The following is a 23,586-nucleotide window of genomic DNA, read 5'->3' as shown; positions in this document are numbered from 1 at the left end:
AAAAAAAAAATGTCTACACACCCCCCCTCAAATGGCAGTTCTGTGTGATTTTAAAAAATGAGACAAAGACAACCATTTCAAAGCTTTTGAAACCATTACTGTGACCTATGGCATGTACAACCCAATTAAAAAGGATAGTTGTAATCGTTTCAGGAGGGGCAATAAAAACAACTGAGATAATGTGCTTGCACAAGTGTGCACACCCTCAAATTGGGATGTGGCTGTGTTCAGAATGAATCAATCACATTCCAACTTGTGTTGAATGGGATTCAGCGCACACTTGCCACCATTTGAATTACCCCAAATAAAAGTCTGATGTTCTAGTAGGATTTCCTGGCCTCCTGTATTAAGCAAAGCACTGCTTGACAATGACAGAAGCAGCAGTCCAACCACGAACAAAATCCTTCAGTGGTACCAATAGGAAAATAATGTGCAAGGAAAAAAAATAAAATATATATATATATATATATATGGCTACATTATGATTATATGGCGTTATTAGGAGGTAGAGTAGAGAGTAGTTTTCTCAATTAAAAAAAAAAAAAAAAAAAAAAAAAAAACTATCATAAAACAAAAACATGTTAAAACATGACCTGACAGTAGAATATTATTAAAATGATTCCTCTCTGGCCCCATTTAATTTTCTCAAATTATTATTATTTTTTTCTCTTTTTTTTTTTTTTTTTTTTTTAAACAAATGGTCACAGCGGAACAAGAATAGCCAATCAGAAACTGTAGAGATAAGGGGTGTTACCAAATAGTGTGCCATTCATTTGCCCATGCGAACCTTGCACGCGGAGGCTCGCCAGGACATACCACAGCCTCTTGCAGAGTAAAAACTATTATAGTTTCTTGGCCAGAATTATTTAACTCGGATTAGCAACAAAAGTTAAAGAGAAGGAATTGGACAGCTCTTGAGACAAATCAAGGGTAATCTCTGTAACGGTGGTGCCCTACACATAGACGGTTCCATTGCTGGGCTTGGAAAGCCAACACGTACGTCACATCACTGTTCTCACCGGGCCGTCAGTTAAGTTGTTCTCCTCTCTTATATTTTTAATTGATTGTACATTCTAAAAAAAATACATCAAACTGGAAGCATTGCATGTTGAGTAATATTAAATCATGAATAAGTCATGCTAGCAATGTAGCTGCTATGCATGATAACCTCGTCAGATGAGGGCATTTCTTTGGGCAGAGATGCGGGGGACTGAAAGTGAAGCTACATTCAAATCTTCCAAGCAGTTTGAAACCTGCATACTCCACCTTTCACACATTGGAAAATACTTTTCAGAAGACCAATCCCTACCTAATGTCTTCGTTTCTTGAGATTTTGAATTTTCATTAGCTGTAAGATTCAATCATCAAAATCAGCCATCCAGCCATCCATTTTCTGAGCCGCGTATCCTCACTAGGGTCGCGGGTGGGCTGAAGCCTATCCCAGCTATCAACGGACAATCATCAAAATCATTAAAAAAAAAAAAAAAAAAAATATCAGGAAATATTTCCATCAATGTGTAGTGAATGTACATAAACTACAGTTGCAGTTTCTGCTTTCAAATTGAATTACAGTCAGTGCACCATATTATTTGATATACACAACTGCCACGGTAGTTGATTATTAAATCTATTAAAATCGTGGCAAACAAGTATACGCTATAACCCCAACCCTTAATGTTAAAATGGGATTTGGTGGAGGGGGAAAAAAAAAATAAAAAAAAGACTAATATCTGTTAAAAGTGAAGAAAAATTGCATGAAAGTAAAACTATTTACACTAAAACAGTACGGAATTTTTAGTTGCACATAATTCAAATGTGCTAAACGGATGTCATTTTTCTTGGAATTAATTATGTTTAACACTTTTTAATCATGTGCAACCGATGTAGTTTTTTTTTTTTTTTGGTTAGGTTAGGGTTAGGGTTAGAAACGTGGTGGGCCACAAAGTGGCGCGGCAGGCCGGATGTAGCCCCCGGCCTTGACTTTGACACCTGTGACGAAAGGTGTCTGTAACAGGAAAATAATGACTACAGGCACGGATTATGTGCAGCACTATTCACTTTTGTCTTGTCCTTTTTTTTCCTCCTTTAAATCATTCCTTAGTGGATGGCTGCAAAGCACGTGTGATACCGGTCATCATGCGTGAGTTCTCCGAAGACATTTTCTCCAGCGCTCATGGAGAATATTTCTATGTGGCTCTGCCGGAGCACCGCTCGCGGACCATTGTCCTTCAAATAGTGTGCTGACCTATCACTGGCAATAGTGTTCATACGTGTGCGTGTGTGTGTGTGTGTGTGTTTGTGCGTCAGCACCAAGGCTCGCGCTGCGCTCGGCCTCGGGCCAAACTGTCCGCCCGCTGCCACGCGCTCTTCATTAAAGCCAACCCTTCGCTGCAGCGCTTCTGAACGGATGGCTCGCACACCTCTCTGTGGGGCAGCGCCACCTGTGGACAGTAACCACACGCTGGCAAATGGACAGAACTTCACAGGACCATATTCTATTATCCAGAGGTGGGGGGGGCTCGAGTCGACTCGAGTCACGTGACTTGGACTCGAGTCGCTGATTTTATGACTTTCGACTTGCTTGTTTCCCACATATGAAAGACTCGACTTGATTTGGACTACATAACTTGACAAGTAAATAGAGCGTGGCCTTTGTTTTTGAAAGAAAAGTTATTTATTTGTGTCGTGCGAGCCACCAATCTGGCAACCTGGCCGGTACGTATAGGCTATGCCCCCCGTCCATTGGCCGAGACACAGACGAGAGCTGAGGCTGCCTCACTGGGCGAGGATCACGGAGGAAAATGATTATAGTTGGACTCACGGATTATCTTTTTGATGAAAACGTGGGGGGAAAGAAAAGCAACGTGTAAGGTTTGCAGGTCAAGGATAAGACACAACTTCGATGAGGTGTGCCTTCATCTGTTTGACGCAGGTAAGCTAGCTAGGTTATCCTCACATTAGCTCTCTAATAACTGATCAAAGATTAACAAAACTTCACGCCAGTTATGCATTTAAGTGAGAAGACAAAGTGATAGACAATACGGAGACCGGAATCTAAAAAAGATATTATTAAACAACAGAAACTTTAGATTTTAGCATTGATAGATTCAGTGAGCGGCTTTTCTCGTAGCAGCTTGTCCACCATATTGGATGTGGCAGGTCTGCTCGTAAACTAATGCGACGAAAAGGACAGAACTTCATAAAGTGACAACCTACAAAGTGCTAAATTAATTTCCCTCATTTGCCCATTTACACACATTTGGGAAACAGATTAGCACCAAAAACAACATATGCAGTTTTTAAATTTGATTATACACGTTGACTACCACCATGCAGTATATTTCAATATTTATCATCCCCGGAACAGTTTTAGATATATTGGTAGCTGTAAACACTCATGCAAACGCTGAACAATGAGAGTATGATATAAATAATTTGTATATACTATTATTACTATTTAGAATATTTTGTCTATTTCATTTTTAGAGGCATAAATGTAACTGTGTGTTCATTCAATTTTTAAAGGTGTAAAATGTACTTTTTGTGTCATGATTATTGAAAAAGCATTTTGACTCCAATATATGTTGTGATTGAGCAAGATATGACGAACTACGACTTAAGAGTTGCAAGTAATGACTTGACTTGTTTGAAATTTGGTTGGCGACTCGACTTGGGACTTGCTGGAGACTTTAAGGGTACGACTTGAGACTTGCACAGATGTGACTTATTCCTGTCTCCGCTTTTATCAGGCTTTAGCACAAATATGCCAGCGATAACTCGGCAAGATTGTGTCCCTCTAAATATGGACAGATTTAAGAAAAAAGAAAAAAAAAAAAGCAGTGGATCTCCGCTATTCACTTACTGCATATAGTGCATAAAATTAATGCCCATCAGAATTGCAATAAAGAAAAAAAATAACAACAACAACCCCCCCCCCAAAAAACGACAAAATGGGGGGTGGGGGTGGAGAAAAACCAAATCAGCGAATAGATGCGTCCACAGGTGCTAAACAGTGAATATGGCCGGGTCCACTGTAGACATATTAAAGACAAAGTTTCTCCTGACTAACCTGGAAGATGCTTCTCCATCTGCTGTCTAACACTCGCAGCAGTCTGTCTCTCTCCTCACGTCCGCTGAAGTACAAGACCCACGGGGGGAGAAAGCGGTCACGATCGGCAGCAAACTCCTGCCCGTAAAACAAGCACAAAACACGCCCCGGCCAATGAAATCTCCAGCGGGAGAGCAAATTTAAAGGCATCTGCTACGCCGTCGTTCACCCACGATGACAAAGTACTCCACGTCGGCCTCCAGGCTGACGGCCTCCACGTCACAGATGTCAGCGCTGCCCAACGAGCGGAAGAAGCTGGTCTGGCAGTCCTGATGGCAAGTCAGCAGCCTGCTGTCCGTCACCACCAGGCAACACGGGATGCACGGGGTTTGGGCCGCACCTTGGGGGATGACCTGGACGAGAGCAAATTGTAGATAAATCTTCGCAGCACTCAAGATAACGTACAGTAAACCCCCACCTATTTGCGGTTCGTTATTTACAAATTCACCTTTTTGTGGGCTTTTTTCTTTGTGGAAATTAGCCCAGTAATTGGTGTCAAAGAACCACAAAGTGATGCATCTGGACTGAGAAACATGTTGGGGAGGAGCTAACTTTAACATGGGTTGTTAGCGGAAGTTACAGAGAGTCTCCTGTATGTACACCCGCACTTCTGGTGTTGAGTTCAAGTTTGGCAAAACTGTCGTGAGCCAAAGCAGAACGCGGTACAGTGTCCATCTCCCACTAACTGTCAATTAGAAATTGAACACGGCTGCTGTTGAATTTGTGATTGGATAAGCGAGTTTGTACGTTTGCTAACAGCTGACAGTAAGGTTCACTATCTCAGAGATATTACATGATACAAAGGACAGTCAAAAGGTAATGAGCCCAATTTAATTTAACAGAGTAATTTGATTAGTTTTTTTTCTGAAAACTTCATAGTTTATAGTTTCAAATACTTGTATGAAAGTTTATTTAAAAAAAAAAAAAAAAAAAAAAAAGTTTTGTTTCAGTCTGTACTCTTCCTGTCAGCCATTTTGGAAATGATGTCATTGTTGCATGCCCATCAGAAGCAGAAACAAACATACTGGCCTTTAAATGGTTAACCACCCCACCCCCAAAATATAATAAAGATTTGAATGTATAGTTCAGGTTAAAGTAGTTTTAAAATACTAACCCTGTTTACAGTGGAAAAAAATATGAATATGCTGTGTATTTTACAGCAATTTTGGGGAAGGTGACAATGTCTGTCATTCAAGGCAAATGAGGGTGAATTGAACTGATAAAACCAAAGAATCATTATCATAAATAAATACAACATGTTTGGTTAACGTCTGTCCTTACTCCTTTGGAGACCGACTGGCAGAGCAGCTGCATCCAGTCGGCCATGTCCTGCTCATTATTGGCACTGAGCTCCAGCGGGGGGCGCTCGGTCAGGATGACTTGAAAGGCATGCGGACGCTCGGAGCTGTTTGACCGACGGCATCCCCCGCAGTATACACCCCTGATTGGAGAAGGGGGACACGTGGATTGTGAGCTGCCATCGCTGCCTCCGCCCACCTTGGCAGTGGGGTAAAGATTTCATGAAAATTACCCCATAGTGACGGAGAGCACTGGCGTCGCATCAGTCCTTTCTGCATAGAGGTACAGAATTCCATTGCTAGAAGGGGTTAAAGTAATGAGAATGCTGAGAACGCCACAGAAAGAAGATTAAATTGATATCATTTGTTCAAATGGCAGAAACTATCATGTTAATGTAAAAATGTTTCGCATGTAAAGCGTGTGTATGTATTGTGCTGAAGACCACATTGGAATTTGAAACCGAAGAAATGGACTAAACTTGACTAGACTTGTATTTGAGGACACCCCCCCGCACTACCACCACCACACCACACCCCACCCCACCTGAGGACGAGGTAGCAGCTTTTCCACAGCTCCTTGCCCAGGTATGTGGTGCCAGCCCGGTACTGCACCAGCCCTTCCTTAGCCCTGGTAGGTAATTTCCAGTTTGGCAAGGTCGTATCCATAGGATCCTCCCAGTGGACCAGTGAATACAGATGTATAGAAACTTCACAAACCTGGAAGTACACAGAAGCGCTGCTTTAAAGGTGCAATTTGCAGTAAAGATATGATCAAATTAGACTTGATACCGATCTGATCGGTTTGATCGGCTTGCATGTCATAATTCGCCAATCCGATCAATGACGTCATCAATCGGCTCCGCAAAAGACATTTACGTCGGGTCGCCGTCGGGTATGAATCCAAAAGCTAGTTTATTCTTAGCCTTGTCTCGTGTCTTGTGGCGCAGCGCTGTAACTATCTGACGGCCAATAAAGTTTTTTTTCAATCTTATCGGCGAAAAAACATGTCTACGTGGGACTATTTTGCGGTGTCTCAGACAAACAACATGTTAGTGAGTCGCAGTTTGTGGACAACTAAAGTGCAACCCCAATTCCAATGAAGTTGTGTTAAATAAAAACAGAAATCAATGATTTGCAAATCATGTTCAACCTATATTTAATTGAATACACTACAAAGACAAGAACTTACTGTTCAAACTGATCAACTTGATTGTTTTGAATAATTAAGTTAGAATTATTTTTTTTTTTTACAAAAAAGCTGGGACAGGTGGCCAAAAAGAGTGAGAACGTTGAGGAATGCTCATCAAACACCTGTTTGGAACATCCCACAGGTGAACAGGCAGGCGCCATGATTGGGTAGAAAAGGAGCTTCCCTGAATTGCTCACCAGCAAAGATGGAGCGAGGTTCACCTCTTTGTGAACAATTGCATGAGAAAAATAGTCGAACAGTTTAATGACAATGTTCCTCAACGTACAATTGCAAGGAATTTAGGGATTTCATCATCTACGGTCCATAATATCATCCAAAGGTTCTATGTGCCCTGCGATTGGCTGGCGACAAGTTCATGGTGTACCCCGCCTCCCGCCCGAGCCAAGGCACAAACACGGTTGGGAAACAAGACACCACTGGCCATTTAATATGTTTTCACCTCGCAGTGAGATTCCTGGGAGACAAATTTTGTGAGAGCGAGTTTTTCCATGGTGGCATCAGTCAGGATGGAAGGATATGGGGGCTCACGACAACCCTTCACCATGGCCGTCTTAAGAACGGACAAGAACCATCTGCAAGCGAAAGTGATGAGATTATTGTGGGCAGTGCACCATGAAGACACACGGAGACATGGAAACACTCACAAGGTCAAGGAGGCATCAGCTGTGTCTAACAGGAACTTCCTTCTTCTATTAGTGCAAACTATAGTCACTGTCTGTTGATCAAGGCCCACCTGAAAATGTGAAATGTGGATGTAAAAAGTCGACACAGCCCAGTTCAAATGCCATGTTTTGGTGATATAAAAAAAAAAAGAGAACGTATTTTAAAACATTTCCCGCCATTATTGTGACCTATAAACTGGATAACACAAGTGAGAAAAAAAAAAAAAAATCTTTCAGAGAGGGCACGTAAAATCAAACGACTGAGATAATGTGGTTGCACAAGTGTGCACACCCGCTTATAAAATGGGGATGTGGCTTTGTTCAGAATTGAGCAATCCCATTCAAATAGGGCTGCAACTAACTATTTTAACAATCAATCTGCTGATTATTTTGTTTCGACTCGGACTTAAAAAAAACAAAAGAATTTCCACCCCTTTATTCAAAAACAGGACTTTATTTCAAATTGACAGTGCAGAAAATGCACAAACTGATTATGATTCAGTTACAGTTTGCTCCGTGACAAATGTTTTTAAAGCAAAATAAGATGTTTGTTTTGAAACAAAGACAATTTGGCTGTCCTATTATAATAATAAATATTAATATTTACAGCTGGGAGGCTGCAGTTAAACAAGGACTCTAAACGATTACTCGATGGTCAAAACTGATCATCAATTAATTTGATAATTGATTAGTTGTCAATTAATCGCTGCACCTCTTCATTCAAACATTCAAATTAGGCAGCTACCGCAGGTTGAAAAGCTGTTTTAAGTTTGAGAAGTGGAACTGAGGTCAAGTAGTGAGCACAGAAAAGATCTTACTGAGATATAGTCAAGCTCATTGTAAGAAACGGCGTCTTCCACTGTGTAAGGCTTCTCTGCTGCGCCTGCGCGGAATAATGCAAAGTTTCAGCACACCTTCAAGGCTCAACAGCGCAGAGGTCACACACTCATTAGGTTGGGGTCACACATTATTTGGGGATTTGCACCGAGTGCAACATTTGACTGACCTTTCCTCAGAAGGTAGATGTAACAGTCGGTCAGCAGCAGGTAAAGAGGCTGCAGGTCCCCTTCCATATGGCCGGTACTCATCCTCACCATCTAAACACACAAGATGGAATGGTGCTACACTGGACTGCATCATTAGTACATTGCAGTTTTGTCAACGTAGAAAGTCAGCAGCTGTCCAATCGTTGTTTGATATGCAAAAAGTGAAAGTCCGCCATGCTACAGTGGTGTGACTATTCTATTTAAAATAAAACTCAATAATTAGCCTAACACGACACATAATGATGAGCTGAACCACCATCTCCAAACAATATGGAAATGGACAGCTCAAACACTTCAAAAGAAAGCGATTTCTACATGAGCAACTACTACGCCAAAATAGAATTCTAGTGGAACAATCATGAGTAGAGTGGACCCCCGCTATTTGCGGGGAATAGGGGCCGGGCCGGGAAGAGCAAAAATCTGCTGATAATTGGCGGTCATTATACATGTATTTTAAACGCAAATAATTCTTGAACAAACTGGGATAAGCCACGAAGCGTTTTCAAGATAACTGTTCAAAAAAGGAAAACAATTTGATTTTTAAAAAAAAGTAGACGGGTGAAGCTGCGGGCGCCGAACCGCAGATATGCAGGGGTCCACTTTATCAAATATAAGCTGATCACCCTGAAGAGTTGCTCCTCATTCTCCCTGAATACATGGATCATGAGGAGGAGTAAGTGGTTGTTGTCCACCCTAGAAGACAAAAAGTGAACATGTAGCGCACGTCACGTAACTAGACAAAGCACCCAGAACAGATTGTGTCCTTACTTAAACTCCGCAGGATGAGAACTTTCCGAGGGACTAAGCTTCTCATCTTGTACAGAAGTCGTTTCCCGCTCGTCTGCATCATATCCCTCCTCGTTCTTCACGTCTGCTCCCTGTCCTGCTGGCGCTTTTGCCTCTCCTTGATCTTCATGGCCACCTGAAAGTATCTGTGACTGGCGATGCTCTGGAGGGTCATGGCGCCCACCACCTGGGGGAGCAGAGTCTGGATCGTCGGGGGTAAGGCGGAGTACGTTTTCTGAGGCCCGAAGGAGGTCTGGGCTCGAGTCCGGGTCGGGAGGCTCGCCCCCAGAGTCCTCTCGAAAGGGCCGCCGCGCTGGAGGCTCGGGACCCTCTTCCCTCTGTAGTTCCTCGTCGTACTTGGGCGGGTCCCGGACCTCCTCGTTAAGTCTGTCGACGACGTCCCAGAGGGGTTGGCCAACGCTATCCATGGAAGTGTCCGTCATCTCGGGAAGCCTTAGGAGGGCCTCCGCACCATCCTCCTCGCATTCCGCCACCACCTCTGACCCCGCCCTGTCCAGGTGGATTACAGTGCAGTTCAAGGAATCGGCTTCCTCCGAGTTGGGGCAACTGCTGCTCATTTCGATGTGCTCGGATGATAAGGAGTTATGGATGCTGCTGATGGAATCTGTGGAGCTCTTCCCACGTCGTTTCTTGCTCGCTTTCCTTCGTCTTGCCATCCTGGAGGTCAAGAGGAATAAACTGTTCATACGTACAACTAGACCAAAGATTCTCAATGTGCGATATGTGTGCTCCCTCTAGTGGTGGGTGGAAGAATTACCACATTAAATGTTCAAACTGGGCAGTGGCTGAGCCCTTTTTTAGTATTTTTTTTTTTAATCCGTGTCAGACATTCGTTAAGTACAGTTGAATTGTATTCAACTTTTTTTTTTTTTTTTTTTAAGTGCAATACATTTGCATATAATTTTTTAGAACTGTTTTTTTTCTTCTTCTACATTTTGGCATAATTATCTAACTTCTGTGCAATGCATTTTGATTGAATCATTGGTATTTTACTATATGTAAGTGCAGTGTTAATATTAAAACTGTACAGAACAGTGGCTTAAAATAATATTAGGAATAAAAGCTCTGTTTCCCGAACACTTGGACTCTCCTACGCCACAGTATTTTAATGTTGATACTTGGAGAGCAAAGTATTTGTTGAGATGGTATTTGCTATAAACAAGTTTGAGTACCACTGAGTAGACAAAGCTGAGAAAGTCAGCAATCTACCGAATAACTTCTAGCTCGTTGTTGCCGCTCTCGACGTCGTCTCCGGCGCGGCCAACGTGACAACGCGCCACATGAATCGGCGTCAGGTCGGCCGAAGTGTTGGCGTCCGAGTCGTGATTGAAAGGGTTGTGTCTGGATGTGGGACTTGGCGGCGATAGATGAGGGCCCGCCTTCAGTTTGACGTTGCCGACAGTTAAGACCATCGAGTCGCTGATGACGGTCAGAGGGTCGGAGCCGCTGGACCTCGGGCAGCTGGCCTGGTCGGTCATGTCGCCTTCTTTTGTGGAAAGTGACACCAAGACACAAAGTTATGACAGGAAACATCTCACGCGTCCTCTTGGAGTTGTAGTAATACACAACATTTTGGAAATGAGTGTTTTGTCATTCTTATATTTTCCCACGTTCAGAACCACCAGTTGTCAGTGTTTTTATCTGTACACACATTTCCACAGAAGCATTGTGTATTTTTACAGCACCACTGCACACGAACGATACACACGAGTTAGGGTTTGCCGCATTCTTGATGTTCATCAGCAGGTTCCGAAACACACAGGACCATATAGGTAGACAGACAGTAAGCAGTGACACAGGCCTAGTCCGAGCATTTCTTTGGTGAGATGAAAGAATTCACGTAGTGACTACAGTGAACCGCCGCATATTCGCATTTGACTTTGGCTAACTTTGGGAGGAACCTATCTTCTGTTATTCGCTGAAAAAAAGTCACATGCGTGCCATTTAGTGACTTCTTGGTATCAAGGAACTACAGAAGTGAGTTGAGCTTTATTTAGAACTTGCTGATAACCAAGTACAAGTAATAATTGGGTTTAAACAAGCAGTCACCTCATTCCCAGTTCAAGCATCGCTCACTATATATGCAGATCCACTCATCTCACACTTACGTCATGAGTTCAGACTTCTTTACGAATGTTTATCTGTACCTTTTTGTAGTAAAGTCCTTCTGCATTGGTTCCCCAACTTCCCCTGTAGATTTAATTAAATTTTCTCTAAAATTGCACTTCCTGTTCTGTACTACTTGTGTTTGAGTAAAATAGTAAAACAAGTACTCCTTTGCCGCCATCTTCTGGCAACTATAGGCAATTACAGTGGAGTTTGAATTTATTTATTTATTTATTTTAATAGGAAGGGTTCAATTACTCTTGGTCCCTATCCCCTGAGAACAACCGGGGACAACCAAGTGACTACCGTATCTCTACATTGAGCACTGTGTGAGTCTTCTTGAAAGAAAGAAAAATATATATATATTATGCATTCAGCTGATATTAAAATACAGCTGTTTTAGTACAAGAGTAAATGTAATTGTACTTATTGTTTAGCAGCATGGTGAAAGAGTAGTTTTCACATCTGCCTCAAAGTTCTGAGATCTGGGGTTTGGGTTCTCCTTGTGCTTGCGTGGGTTTTCTCCAGGTGCTCCTTCCTCACACATTTCAAAACATTGAAGACTATAAATTGTCTATAGGGCTGAATGTATGTTTGTCTATACGTGCTGGCTACCACGGCTCTTGCCCATAGTCAGCTGCGATAGGCTCCAGCTCACATGCAAACCTAATTGAGGATGGGCAGTCTGCAAATGGATGGCTGGATAATGTGTGCTACTACTTCTGATCAGAGTCTAGGCTAGTGTCACATACTGTAGCCCAAGAAGAAGCGTACGGTGGACAGATTGTAAAAGATGACAACAGCGACAGCAGCCACACTCGACTCACTGTGCGAAAGAAAAAGGAGCATTAGGATGACATAACACTTGACCTTCATGCATACAACAGAGCGAGCAACTTAATGTCTTGGATGATTTAAAAAAAAAAAAAAAAAAAAAAAAATGTCAATTAAATTGTGTTATCATTAAGATATCCTAATCAAATATTCAAATTTGGAAAAAGGTATTCATAAAAACACGCATACATATTTTGCAAGGTAATACTATAAATTGTAACATTTGTTTCAGTCAGTCAAATAGCGCTCATTTTTTGACCTAAAACTGTTCAAGCTGTAAACGCAGCGCTACTTGCAAAGTTTATCAAAGGAGTTGCTGCAGTTATGCTAAAAGCTATTAGTGAGCTATTCTTGGTGATCACATAGACTCATGATTGAATCATAATTAAATGTGCTTCCACAAGAATTAGACTTGAATAAGAAAACTGTTGATTTTCCACAATGAGAAACACATATGGCCTCATATCACAGCAAGTCGTGTACACAACATACATTAAGCAAAACAAGTGGAAAACAAAGGGGAATGACAAAGGAAATGGGAAGGAGGTGGCTTGGCAGGAAGGGAAGGTTTAACCAATGTCCCACCTTCCCAGTCTGCACTTGGCATTGCCTGCAACACGGGGAAGATGTCACCGAAATCATAATCTAAAAAAGGAGGGATAACATGAAACATTAGAGAGCAGTTTAGACCATTTGAAAATAATGGGAATTATGGCATGCAAAACAAAATGAATCAATGGAGGGAGAGTATATAGAAAAGTGTGAACTAAAACTATAAAATTCTACATTGTGAACAGCGACGTACGCCACTCTCTCTTTATTGGCTGAGTCGTAACATCACCTCCCAAGTGGACATTTCAAGAACCACATTACACTCACATGATACGCTACTAACGCGCAGCTCACCTTCACTCGAGGGGGCGATGGCACTGTCGTCCCACTCCAGGTTGGTGGAGGTCAGGGAGGTAAAGGAGTGCAGGGACAAACTGTCCGAGCTCGGGAGCCTTTCCTCGAAGTCCAACAGGTTGCGCGGTTTGTAGTACTCGGGCATGTAGGCGGCCACGTCCAAATAGGGCACGTCCTGCAGCGTCAAACGGGCGGGTTAGAGACGCGTCACGTGTTCATTCGGAAAGGAATCGCGTGAAAGAAATGCAGACCAGCTCCAGATCAAAACGAATGAACTCCAATCCGGCCACCAATGTGAGGAAGAGCGTCAGGTGGTCGTGACTGCACACCAACGCATTCCTACAACAACAACAACAAAAATACTGATTGTGTCTGTTATCAGTCATCACAACATTTGAATGCACTGTAACTTCTTCAGTCATTTCTTGTTATTAAATCAGACAACGTAGGAGTCGAAGACTTACGAAGTTGGACGCAAGAATCACACAAACATTCATTTTACATACAAACCCTTGTCCAACATCAACAGCGACGCACTTCTTTCAGTAATGAGGCACCTTAGCATAAAACCGTAAAAGGTGGGACATTTTGCTGCATGTTTTAAATGGGAAAAGGTAGCGCTCTCTGGTGGACACAATTTGAAAGTCTCTACAGTGTTCCCTCGCTATGTTGCATTTTTTTAAGCAATTGATTTTTTTTTGGGGGGGGGGTTACAAAATACTGACTGTAATGCCCTCACATATGGGAAAGGAAAGCAACAATTGCTCAAGTGTTTTTATTGAACACAGGAGCTGCTGTGGGCCATAACTCACACCCAGACACTCACACACAAACTCGCCAATGTCGCCCCACAAGTCGCAGCCTCTTAAAGGAACATTTATGTACACAGACACTGCAATACCTAAAAAAATTTCTATGCAATATTCTGCTTGCAATTTTTTTTTTTTTTATGAAATGTGTGTTTCAATAAGTTTAAGCGTGTCTTAATACGTTTGAATGCGTTTAGAGCATGTGAGAGTAGTCAACCTATATAAATGGTTTCTCTAGAAATGCAGCGTTCCACTTATTGCGGGGGGATCTGGAACGTATCCGCCGCGATAAATTCACTGTAGTCCAAATTGACATCTTCAATAAAAAAAGACTGCACTAGTTTATGTTCAGATAAATGTGCGATGAATGGCATTTTTGACTCTTTTTACTATTTAATGGTCATTTAAGAAACACATGACAATTGTAAAATGTTTTAAGAAATTAATATTCACCGTCATTCACATTCAACACTGCCAGTGCGGCTTGAAAAACAACTCGGCACAAAACGTCCCTTGGATGCCTCAAGGGTTTTAAATCACTTACTTGAAGTAATACTTCTGTAGTAGTCCTTGGTTCTCTTGGAAGAGGCGTAGGTAGCTTTCTAAGGAGCTCTCGCTCAACGCCAGGTATAACCAAGCCCGACCTGGGAGCACAGTCAGCATAAGGGTCATTGGCGTGCACACGAGTGCGCGAGGAAGACTCACTTCGACCGAGGTTCGTTGCTATGTGCTGAAGCTCGTCTATCTGCCGGACCGCCTCTCTCCTTGTGAAGTGAAGGACAAGAACCCAGTAGCCTGACGAGATATCCTGCAGCCTGCAGTGGCGAAAACATCACGGACAAATATTTTGGGACACATTGGTGGACGGGTGATACGGTACGGAATTTGCAATGTTCATTTGAGGCATTCCCATTGCAACTTGATAGAAATATGACAACTTTCTTACCCGTACAGTAGCGCGTGGTCTAGGTGCTCGCAGAGCCGCTGCAGAACCCGGTCGTGGTTCCGGATGGCTGGAGTCTCATCTTCACATGCCGCAAAGTAACTTTGCAACTGCGGAAACACAACTTGTCACTGATGACGGCTCATTAGATTTTGGATTGACAGTACGGGAGTATTCTTTTTCACATGAAGATAAAGGACAACTTGTTTTCATATTTACCGAACATTCTACAAAGAGATACAGCTGAGCTAACGGAACTGAGTTAAGTTAAGTTAAGTTTTAGTCCAGCCTTTTTTTTGGGGGCGGGGGTTAGTGCAACTTTTTCTCTGGGACAGAATAAAAATGGTGGAACAAACTGTGGCACACAAGCCACGAACCTAATTTATATCACACAGACCATGAACGTAATTTGTACCGGAAATGGAGGAATGAAAGGCATTTGTGGCCTAACCAGTCTCTGAAATTGTTGTTTCCCGACTAATCCCTAATGTTTAGCCAAACGTTGCGACTCCAGTTCAACAAAATAACATCACAAGCTCCAAAAAAAGTTAGAGCCAAGCGGTGGAAGTTGACCATTTGACCTCAATCTCCTTGTGAAGACCAAAGTGAAAGTCAAATGTGAGACAGAACTAAAGAGATGTGGTGGGAAAGTCTGTTAGACTCAGTCAGCACGGTTGAACAAAGACTTTGCTGTTAGATTGAGGGGTTACGTGATTCACTTACATTAAAAGAACTAGGCTATAATGTAAGATCACGTGCTTTTGATAGTGGCATGTACAATGCATTAAAATGATATAAACAAATATGGTTGAAGGCTAAAAGTGTGTCATGTGTACAAGGAGTAAAGACAGTACAATCACAAGGATAACTATATTAACTTTCACAGTGATTGTTGCCAACACGTTAGCAGTTGTGAAAAGGGCAAGCAGGCTGAAGATTGACCACATTTGAGGAAGAATGACAACACATTGTGCAAGCTTTCTAAAGCAACGGTGCTGTTGCTTTGGTCACTGGGCATACACACACCTGTTTTTCAATATTGTCAGAAATTCTACCTTCATAAAGGCAAACTGGAACAATGTTTATGACATGGTGCATTATCTAAGATTGTGCTGCTCTTTTGGGCTTCAGCGGTGCAGAGAACAGATGAACGAATGGATGGATGGATGACGTCAACGGTGCTTGGGGTGTGTCGAATGACTGTTGCCACACATTATAGGACATAGCGAAGCAAGAAACGTAGAATATTCAATATTTACGATGAAGCAAATATGTGGCAGGCGCCTTGTCCGGCCCCATGCTGTATGCCGCAGTGGCCCGATGCGGTCGTCGCAATTTATGACAACATGACGTCTAGCTATTGTTGTTGAAAGTCGGCCAGGGGTAAACGTGAGCCAATTTCGGGATCGAGACAGTTTCGCAGGTTGCACACTGGCCAAACGTTAGCGCACGCAAAATGCAAGTACCTTCTTGACGGAGAAGGAGATGTTTTCCAGAATGCGGTCCTTGACTTTGAGCTGATCCATGGCGAGCGGCAAAAGCACCAGCAGCAGCTCACCGAAACCAGTCAGCTGACTCCGACTGACTCGTCCACTGCTAGTATTGCTAAAGCTAACGGCGCCGTAGCCCGCTTCGGCCACACATTTACAATACCGCCGATAAACACATTTCACTTTTGTGATACAATTGAACGGCGACGAGCTTAACAATGTTGATTTCGTCCCGCGATAGTTAGCCACTTAAGACATTGAAGGCAGCTAGAAGAAACCACGGAGAAGTAGTAACCGCATCTTTAGCACAATGTCGCTAAATGGCACTTGTTAGCACGTCTCTTGCTGTTACTTTACGTATATTGTCCAATTTATTTTCTAGTCACCAACGGCGAACTTGTGCTAAGTGAATGCGCTACACGGCTAGCCATTAGCCTAGCCATTTCATTCAGAGCCACGTCACAGGAAACGCGACGTTAACTCACAGTCTTGGAAAACATACATGAGAGAATCATGGCAACAAACCGGAAGTCTTGATAATACATTTATTAATTTTTCTTGCAAAATTCTAGATACAAAAAAAATAATTTATTTAGTCATTCAAAACCAAGGAATTCGGTTTTTTTGTACGGAAACAAGACAATGCATTAGTGTCGTAATTAACTTTTAAATACAAAAAAAAGGGGTTAAAAGTATTTTATATATTTAAAAAAAAAAACATGGCCCAGTTTTTGTATTTGTATTTTGTACTATACCCCTTGGAAGGAATCAAAACATTCCATTGGCTGGACTGTACGTCAAGATTTTAAGCAGTTAACTCACAGTCTTGGAAAACATATATGAGAGAATCATGGCAACAAATCGGAAGTCTTGATAATACATTTATTAATTTTTCTTGCAAAATTCTAGATACAAAAAAAATCATTTATTTAGTCATTCAAAACCAAGGGATTCGTTTTTTTTTTGTACGGAAACGAGACAATGCATTAGTGCCGTAATTAACTTTTAAATACAAAAAAAGGGGTTAAAAGTAGTTTATATATTTAAAAATAATAATAATAATAAACATGGCCCAGTTTTTGTATTTGGGGTCATGCAGGGGTGTTTAATCGAGGCAACGCTTGTCTGTTGAATGTATCTCGCTTTTTGTTTACCGAAAACTTTCAAAAATGACTCGGGCAATCAGGCTCACGATATGCCAGAAATGTTTTTAGTTTTAACTCGGCCTGTCAGTCGAGTACTTTTGTTAGCCAGATTAATCACACTTTTGAATTTGGATTAATCGCAATAAATCACAGGCGCCAAATACACCACACACACAACCAAATTTTGCTTTGAGATGGGATTTTAAACTTGTCCTAGTGTTAAAAATACTTAAATGACCCACCTGCTGCAGGTGAATCATTATTTCCTCCCAAAACCACCCGTTTTACAAGATTAGGGGTTGTATCAGAAAGGTTGTGGGACAGGTGTAACAAATTAAATATTTCAAAACACAAAATACCAGTTTTCTACTTCAAGACGATCAATCAGTACGTCTGCAAAGAGATCCTGCAGCGGTTGCTTCGTTCAGTGCGCGACGGCTGCTTCACCATGACAACAGTCCTGCTCACAATGTCCTGAACATCCAACAGTTCCTGGCGGGGAAGAACATCACCATACGGGAGCAACCCACCTTACTCCTCTGACCTAGTTTTGGGCTGATTCTATACCCTTTATGGGTGAAGTTAATTTGACCGTCTCTAAAACTTTTGAACGCACGTCTAAGTGTTCAACGCTTTGCTACTTTCTGCACAACATACCGTTTTCCAACAAGAAGCTGAACAGCAAAATTTGCAACCGTGCTTGATCCATGAATCCAACAATTCATTCCAAGAATGTCCACTTCTATCACTTTGTCCTGAAATTTCACCCAAAGTGCCACCATACAACTAAATATTCCTAATATTAAAAAGTATTTGTTTTGAAATGAAGTCCATATTTCCTAAAAATACTGATCTTGACAATATTTGCTGACATTGTGCTAGCATGTTGCAAAATCAGACAAATCCAAACTCGGCCATACAATTCCATGTGGAATGTCAATATTTTATTGTTTAAAAAGTCTTCAGACAAATTAGCAGTTGGCATCTTTTTGTTCAGTGCATGTGGTTACTACAGGAATTGTAAAACAAGGGTCAATAACTCCTATTCCTGTTGTCGCTTAATCCTAATTACAGAAAATATTTTCACAACCAAGTGTAAAGTAACATGAACAGAATTCAAAATTTTCACAGGCCTTGAAGTGGAAAATAAAGACCACACACCAGCATTAAAACATCCACCAGCCACTTACTTGAGTGCCTTCGTACCCCAACACAAACCGGTTCAATTTCGAGTCGCTTTGAAAGTTCAATCGTGTCAATTTCTGTCTCTTTTAGATCCAAATTAGTCAGACTTCTCCTTCTCCTTCATGTGCAAGAATACCACGCTGAAGATAAAGAGTCCTGACATCATGGAGAAGACGCTGGCGTAGTACGGGAAGGCCGAGGGGATGAAGCGCTCATATTGAGTGTGCTGCAGGGGACGCACTGACACCTGTTGTGACAAACATCATAGGAGTGGACAAATATTACTTATTCTATGTCCTTAAAAGTCACCAGAGCAGAATTTAAACAGGAACCCGCCTGAGTGGAGGAGTATAGATGAGTGTATCCCAGTCGGTTGTAGTCCACCTTGAACTGGAAAACTCCGTACACGTCGGGCAACTTGAACTGGACGCTGTATATCCCATCTTGGAAGGAATCAAAACATTCCATTGGCTGGACTGTACGTCAAGATTGTAAGCAGATACAAGCAGCAACGACTGAGGCACGACACAGTACCATCTTTCTTGAGGTAAGTCCTGACGAAGGGGTCAATTCTCACAAACTCCAGTTGAATATCGTCGCCGTCGAAAGGAACCCACTGGCCCTCGGAGAGCATCTCAATAACAATGCTGTACTCCTGCGTCGACAACACATTTGCTATTCAAAGGAGATGCATTACGATGTTGTTGTTGTTTTTTTTTTTTTTTTTTTTTAAAAAAACAATGCCAAATAACTGTCACGTTTTTCTCAAAATATTGCAAAGGATCAAAAATTACAGCCACTTCACACTTTATTTTTTTTTTTGCTTGCCTCAAGCTGAGGCGATACCTCAATGAACAGTACAGTGGACCCCCCACATACTAATTTCCCAATTGTTTGAATTTTTTGGGTTTTGTTTTTTCAGTGGCACCACCCCAAAACAGTTAGTGGTGCTTTATCGCCACTTCTGTAAGAGTTTTTTATTTTTCCAATGCAATTATCTGTGGATTTTTGCTATTCGCCGTCAGGCCCGGTCCCTAAATCAGCGAATAGCGGGCGTCCCACTGTGTAGCTGTGTCTGTCTTATACTGCCCCCATGTGGCCAAGGCAGGCACACCAGAAAGAGCAGCATAATACTGCGTTTTTATAAAGTACAATATTATGAAGTGCATGTTTCCTCATTAAAATACATATTACAAAAATTTAGTCTTTTTTTTGGGGGGGGGGGGGGGGGGGCCTGACAGTTATATTTCAATACTATGTTCCCTTTACAGATTTAGATGTTGCCCGCTGGGAAACTCACCACAAGGTCAGTGACAGTGTATGCTGCAGGGGGAGTGCTCTCTCCCACGGGATGATGGCTAACTTCGCCCACCCTGAGGACGCCGGCCTCTTTAAATACCCAGCGAGAAAGAGCCTCGGCCAGCTCCCTGTTGCCCGTCTGCTCGTGTCTACGAGGAACAAGACGATCACAATGGCACTGTGCTTGACTAAAGAATAAAACGGTACTTTGCTCTAAAACAGCGGGAACAAAAAGGATTACTATAGTGAGCAAGAACTGACAGCTGAGATCCAGGTGCGGCTTTCTGCACGTCAGAGTTGAAGAAGGCGTCACTAAAGAAGTCCAGTGAGCCGCTGAAAACTACTCTAGCGTTGTTTCTGGCTTGTAGGCCGGCAATCAGCAGGGTGTTTTTGCCCACTGCGTGAGGGTACTAGAGAGGAGGGAAGGGGGGGATACAACAGCACAAATTACTCTTATTCACTTCATATAATAATAAATAATGAATACCACTTGTATAGCGCTGTTCAAGGCACTCTGCCACTTTTGCACTTTACAATTTTCACACCAAGAATTGTGAGCTCGTATTTTGTGTAGGAAACGACTAAGAACGTCCCTACACAACTGCAGTGCATGGGATTACAGTTGAAACCAGATGTTTACATAAACTATATAAAAAGACACGCACTTTTCCTTAGGTTTTAGGTCAACTGGGATTGCCCCAATTATTCCTACTTGCTAAATGCCAATAAAATGACAGATTAATGTTTTTAGAAAATTGTTCATGACTTTCATCTAAGTCCGAAGTTTACATAGATTTCATGAGTATTTGGTAACATTGCCATTAAAGTGTATGATGTTTTGGATATCCTCTCACAAGCTTCTCAATCGTTGGCAGGAATTTGGGACGAATTCATTCCTCCTGACACGAATGGTTTTGCTTGCACATGCCTTTTCAGGAGCACCCATAAATTTTCAATAGGGCTAAGATCACGGCTTTGCGATGATCACTCCAAACATGACTCTTATCCTTAAGCCGCTTTGTAACCAGTTTGGCAGTATGTTTTGGGTATTGTCCATTTGGAAGACCCGTTTGCACCCAAGCTTTAACTTGCTTCAGTATTTCCACATAATGTTCTTTCTTCACGATGCCATCTATTTTGTCAAGTGCACCAGTCCCTCCTGTGGCAAAAACAACCCCTCACCATTATGTTGACCACTGTATTTCACAGTTGGGATTGTGTTCGCAGGCTTGCAAGCTTCCTTCTTTTTCCTCCAATCGTAACAATGCTCATTATGGCCAATCAGTTCGATGTTAGTTATGTCAGACCACAGGACAGACAGGTCTGGCTAAGGGCACTCTCTTACCAGCTTCAGCCAGCATCTTCACAAGGTGCTTTGCTTTTATTCCTGGGCTTATATGCACATTTCAGATCAAATAACATTATCTCTGGGACACTTCTTACTGAGCGCTGTGATGGCTGGACATTCCCATGGTGTTATACTTGGGTATAATTGAACAGATGAACATGGCACCTTCAGCAATCTAGAAATTGTACCCAAGGTTGAACCAGACTTGTGCAAGTTCACAATTCTCTTCCTGATATTTGGGCTAATTTCTTTTGAGTTTCCCATGATGTTACACAAAGAAGCCGTGTGTTACAGGTGTGCCAAGTTCAAACACAGATTCAGGGGTCCGACTCAAATGTCAATAAACCTATCAGAAGCGTCCAAAGAAATGACAATCATCAGGGTTTTTCCCAAATTGTTTAAAAGGCATAGTACTGCATGTGAAGAATGTAAAATTGCATGAAAACAAAATCCTCTTATTATTGTGTCTATTAGCATATTGAAATGATTTTGGTAATCCTAATTGGCCTAAAACAGAAACCGTTTAGTCCGATTTCATGTCAGACAGTGAGAAAAAAGGTGTGCGTCTTTTTATGTAGCATATTTTGTTGTACCTGAGAAATGGGTCTGTCGGGAAAAAAGGAGTAGGCCGTCGAAGAGCCAGTGAGGACGTCCAGAACAAGAGGGTTGTCAGGGTCAGCCACCATGCTGAAAAAGGACAGACGTAGCACGTGAGCCACATTCATCACTATCGAAACCATCCAGTCGTGTAGATGCCATTAAAGTGACGTCCATTGGTGTCTTTAACTCCAAAATGATGGCCCTTTTTCAATTTCATCCTACTTACCCAACACCCTTAAACAACACTGGTTTATTGGTGGCTTTTCCAACGATGGTTGGAGCTTTCAGCAAATTCTCTGGGTCAGCAACAATCAGAGTGTGCTGGAGACAACAACAACAAAAGGTGACTTGTGAATAAGCACAGTGCGGCACGGCGTTGGTACAATTCGATTACCTCTCCCGGATCAGACTTGTCGTAGTTGTGATGGTCAATGACGGCAGTCCTCTCCTCGTCAAACTCTATGCCACACTCACTACCCAGTTCCCTCAGTGGGTCACCTGATTAACAGAGGAGAAACAATGAGCCTTGAACATTTTAAAAATCACATTTATCCTAAGCCAGAACAGGTAAAAATCAACAGACCGATATCAGAACTGGCAGCAACCAGGACATTTCCTCCGCCATCAATGAAGGATGTAATTGTCTCCAAATTGATACTTCCTCCAAAGTCTGCAGATGACCGAGAGAAGGCTTTGGAAATTTAGACAGCAAAATGTGACACTGAAATATGAAGTAAGATAATGACAAGTCACGTGCCTTCTACTGAAGGCGAAAAGATGACGAGATGGTCGTACAGGAACTGGCCATATTTGATCAGAGAAAGTGATGGGTCATCGGCGGTCTTGAATGTAAGATCAAAGCCGCGATCTGAAAAGTCAATGCAGGACAACGTCAACAAACTCACTACACGGTCGCATAACAATAATAAACAGTCTACACAGTCACAGAACAACTACATTAAACAGTCTACACTGTCACATTCAGTACCAAAACAGTCAATAGTGGCTAGCATCCGCAAAGACCGCACTATCACATACAGTACCAGGGAAGCTGAATAACAATTACATTAAATAGACTCCATGGTTCAATAAACCACGTCTTTAGTGGCACAATTATTACGTCAGTTCCACAAGCTGCCGTTGATCCGGTAGGTTTAATTACGCGACAGAAATGACGTATATGGCGCGCGCCAGAGTAGCCAACTATGTTTGCTTTGCTTGAGGAATGCACTATATACTGTAGTCCACTTTTAAACAAATCACTAGACAGATTAGTGGAAAATAAGTGGATATCTCCAAAAAAACTGCCCAAAAGTTAAATTCTTGTTAATACTGCCCACCACATAAAATCGGCCACAGTGAGTCAATTATGGCAGACAAAGCCAGGCTAATATTAGCAACCGTTTGGCACAGCATGAAGCTCAAACCAAAGCCAACTACTCTCCAACAATGCAATAAGATGACACGTTTGACACTCACCTGCCAGACTGCGGAAGAACATTGAATGGGTGTCTCTGATGTGGGTGTTGTCCAGCAGGACCAGCGTCTTACCGTCGGCCGCAGCGCAGTGCAGTAAGGAGGCTAACGAAAGCGATACAACGACAGCGATGTCCAAAAGTGTGCGCCTCCTTTGAATTGTCCGTTTTTTGGACTGCAATCGAGAAGCGGCCCGGTTTGTCGGCATGACTGCTATCGACGCGGCCATTACGCTGCTGTGTGGGTGGAAGTCGACGTCAGCGTTCCTGCGGCGCTTCACTTTGACCCCGAGAAGTAGCCAATCAGAGAGCGGA

At 42.3% G+C, this 23,586-nt stretch overlaps 2 protein-coding genes across 4 annotated transcripts; both read right to left on the bottom strand.

Moving 5' to 3' along the window:
• Positions 1-576: 576 nt before the first annotated feature.
• plekhm2 (pleckstrin homology domain containing, family M (with RUN domain) member 2) lies at positions 577-16,677 on the bottom strand. Of its 3 annotated transcripts, none has more exons than XM_061696683.1 (20): positions 16,196-16,677; positions 14,733-14,839; positions 14,492-14,601; positions 14,331-14,430; positions 13,229-13,316; positions 12,978-13,152; positions 12,657-12,716; positions 10,341-10,617; positions 9,093-9,788; positions 8,948-9,017; positions 8,285-8,375; positions 8,097-8,161; positions 7,261-7,349; positions 7,056-7,188; positions 5,951-6,123; positions 5,640-5,705; positions 5,390-5,549; positions 4,282-4,461; positions 4,070-4,186; positions 577-2,441 (listed from the first exon to the last, which is right to left on the bottom strand). In XM_061696683.1, the coding sequence occupies exons 1-20, from the start codon at positions 16,253-16,255 to the stop codon at positions 2,304-2,306; spliced, it is 2,955 nt and encodes a 984-aa protein (XP_061552667.1). In that variant the 5' UTR covers positions 16,256-16,677; the 3' UTR covers positions 577-2,303. The 3 variants fall into 3 exon arrangements, with proteins under 3 accessions (XP_061552667.1, XP_061552675.1, XP_061552684.1); XM_061696691.1 differs by having other exon boundaries at positions 10,341-10,614; XM_061696700.1 differs by lacking the exon at positions 12,657-12,716.
• Positions 16,678-18,286: 1,609 nt separating this feature from the next.
• On the bottom strand, positions 18,287-23,538 carry ddost (dolichyl-diphosphooligosaccharide--protein glycosyltransferase subunit (non-catalytic)). Its single transcript, XM_061669699.1, has 11 exons — positions 23,276-23,538; positions 22,554-22,664; positions 22,380-22,466; positions 22,191-22,294; positions 22,023-22,117; positions 21,790-21,883; positions 20,110-20,258; positions 19,850-19,997; positions 19,084-19,204; positions 18,886-18,992; positions 18,287-18,796 (listed from the first exon to the last, which is right to left on the bottom strand). Exons 1-11 carry the CDS (start codon positions 23,499-23,501, stop codon positions 18,647-18,649), a joined length of 1,392 nt encoding a protein of 463 aa, XP_061525683.1. The 5' UTR covers positions 23,502-23,538; the 3' UTR covers positions 18,287-18,646.
• Between the last annotated feature and the right edge of the window lie 48 nt (positions 23,539-23,586).

Source organism: Phycodurus eques, chromosome 1 (assembly GCF_024500275.1).
Source record: "Phycodurus eques isolate BA_2022a chromosome 1, UOR_Pequ_1.1, whole genome shotgun sequence".
In the NCBI taxonomy this organism is placed as follows: Eukaryota; Metazoa; Chordata; class Actinopteri; order Syngnathiformes; family Syngnathidae; genus Phycodurus; species Phycodurus eques.
This window is presented reverse-complemented; position numbering and strand designations above follow the sequence as displayed.

What these genes read in the sequence shown, in the direction of transcription:
- plekhm2 (XM_061696683.1), bottom strand. Translation starts at nt 16,255, where the DNA reads ATGGATCAGCTCAAAGTCAAGGACCGCATTCTGGAAAACATCTCCTTC. An exon ending in CATCTACCTTCTGAGGAAAG is followed by an intron (nt 8,162 to 8,284) that starts GTCAGTCAAATG and finishes TATTCCGCGCAG; the next exon opens with GCGCAGCAGAGAAGCCTTAC. An exon ending in ATGAGCTTGACTATATCTCA is followed by an intron (nt 7,350 to 8,096) that starts GTAAGATCTTTT and finishes TCACATTTTCAG; the next exon opens with GTGGGCCTTGATCAACAGAC.
- ddost (XM_061669699.1), bottom strand. Translation starts at nt 23,501, where the DNA reads ATGGCCGCGTCGATAGCAGTCATGCCGACAAACCGGGCCGCTTCTCGA. An exon ending in GTTCTTCCGCAGTCTGGCAG is followed by an intron (nt 22,665 to 23,275) that starts GTGAGTGTCAAA and finishes TTGACTTTTCAG; the next exon opens with ATCGCGGCTTTGATCTTACA. An exon ending in CCGACAGACCCATTTCTCAG is followed by an intron (nt 20,259 to 21,789) that starts GTACAACAAAAT and finishes CCTCCTCTCTAG; the next exon opens with TACCCTCACGCAGTGGGCAA.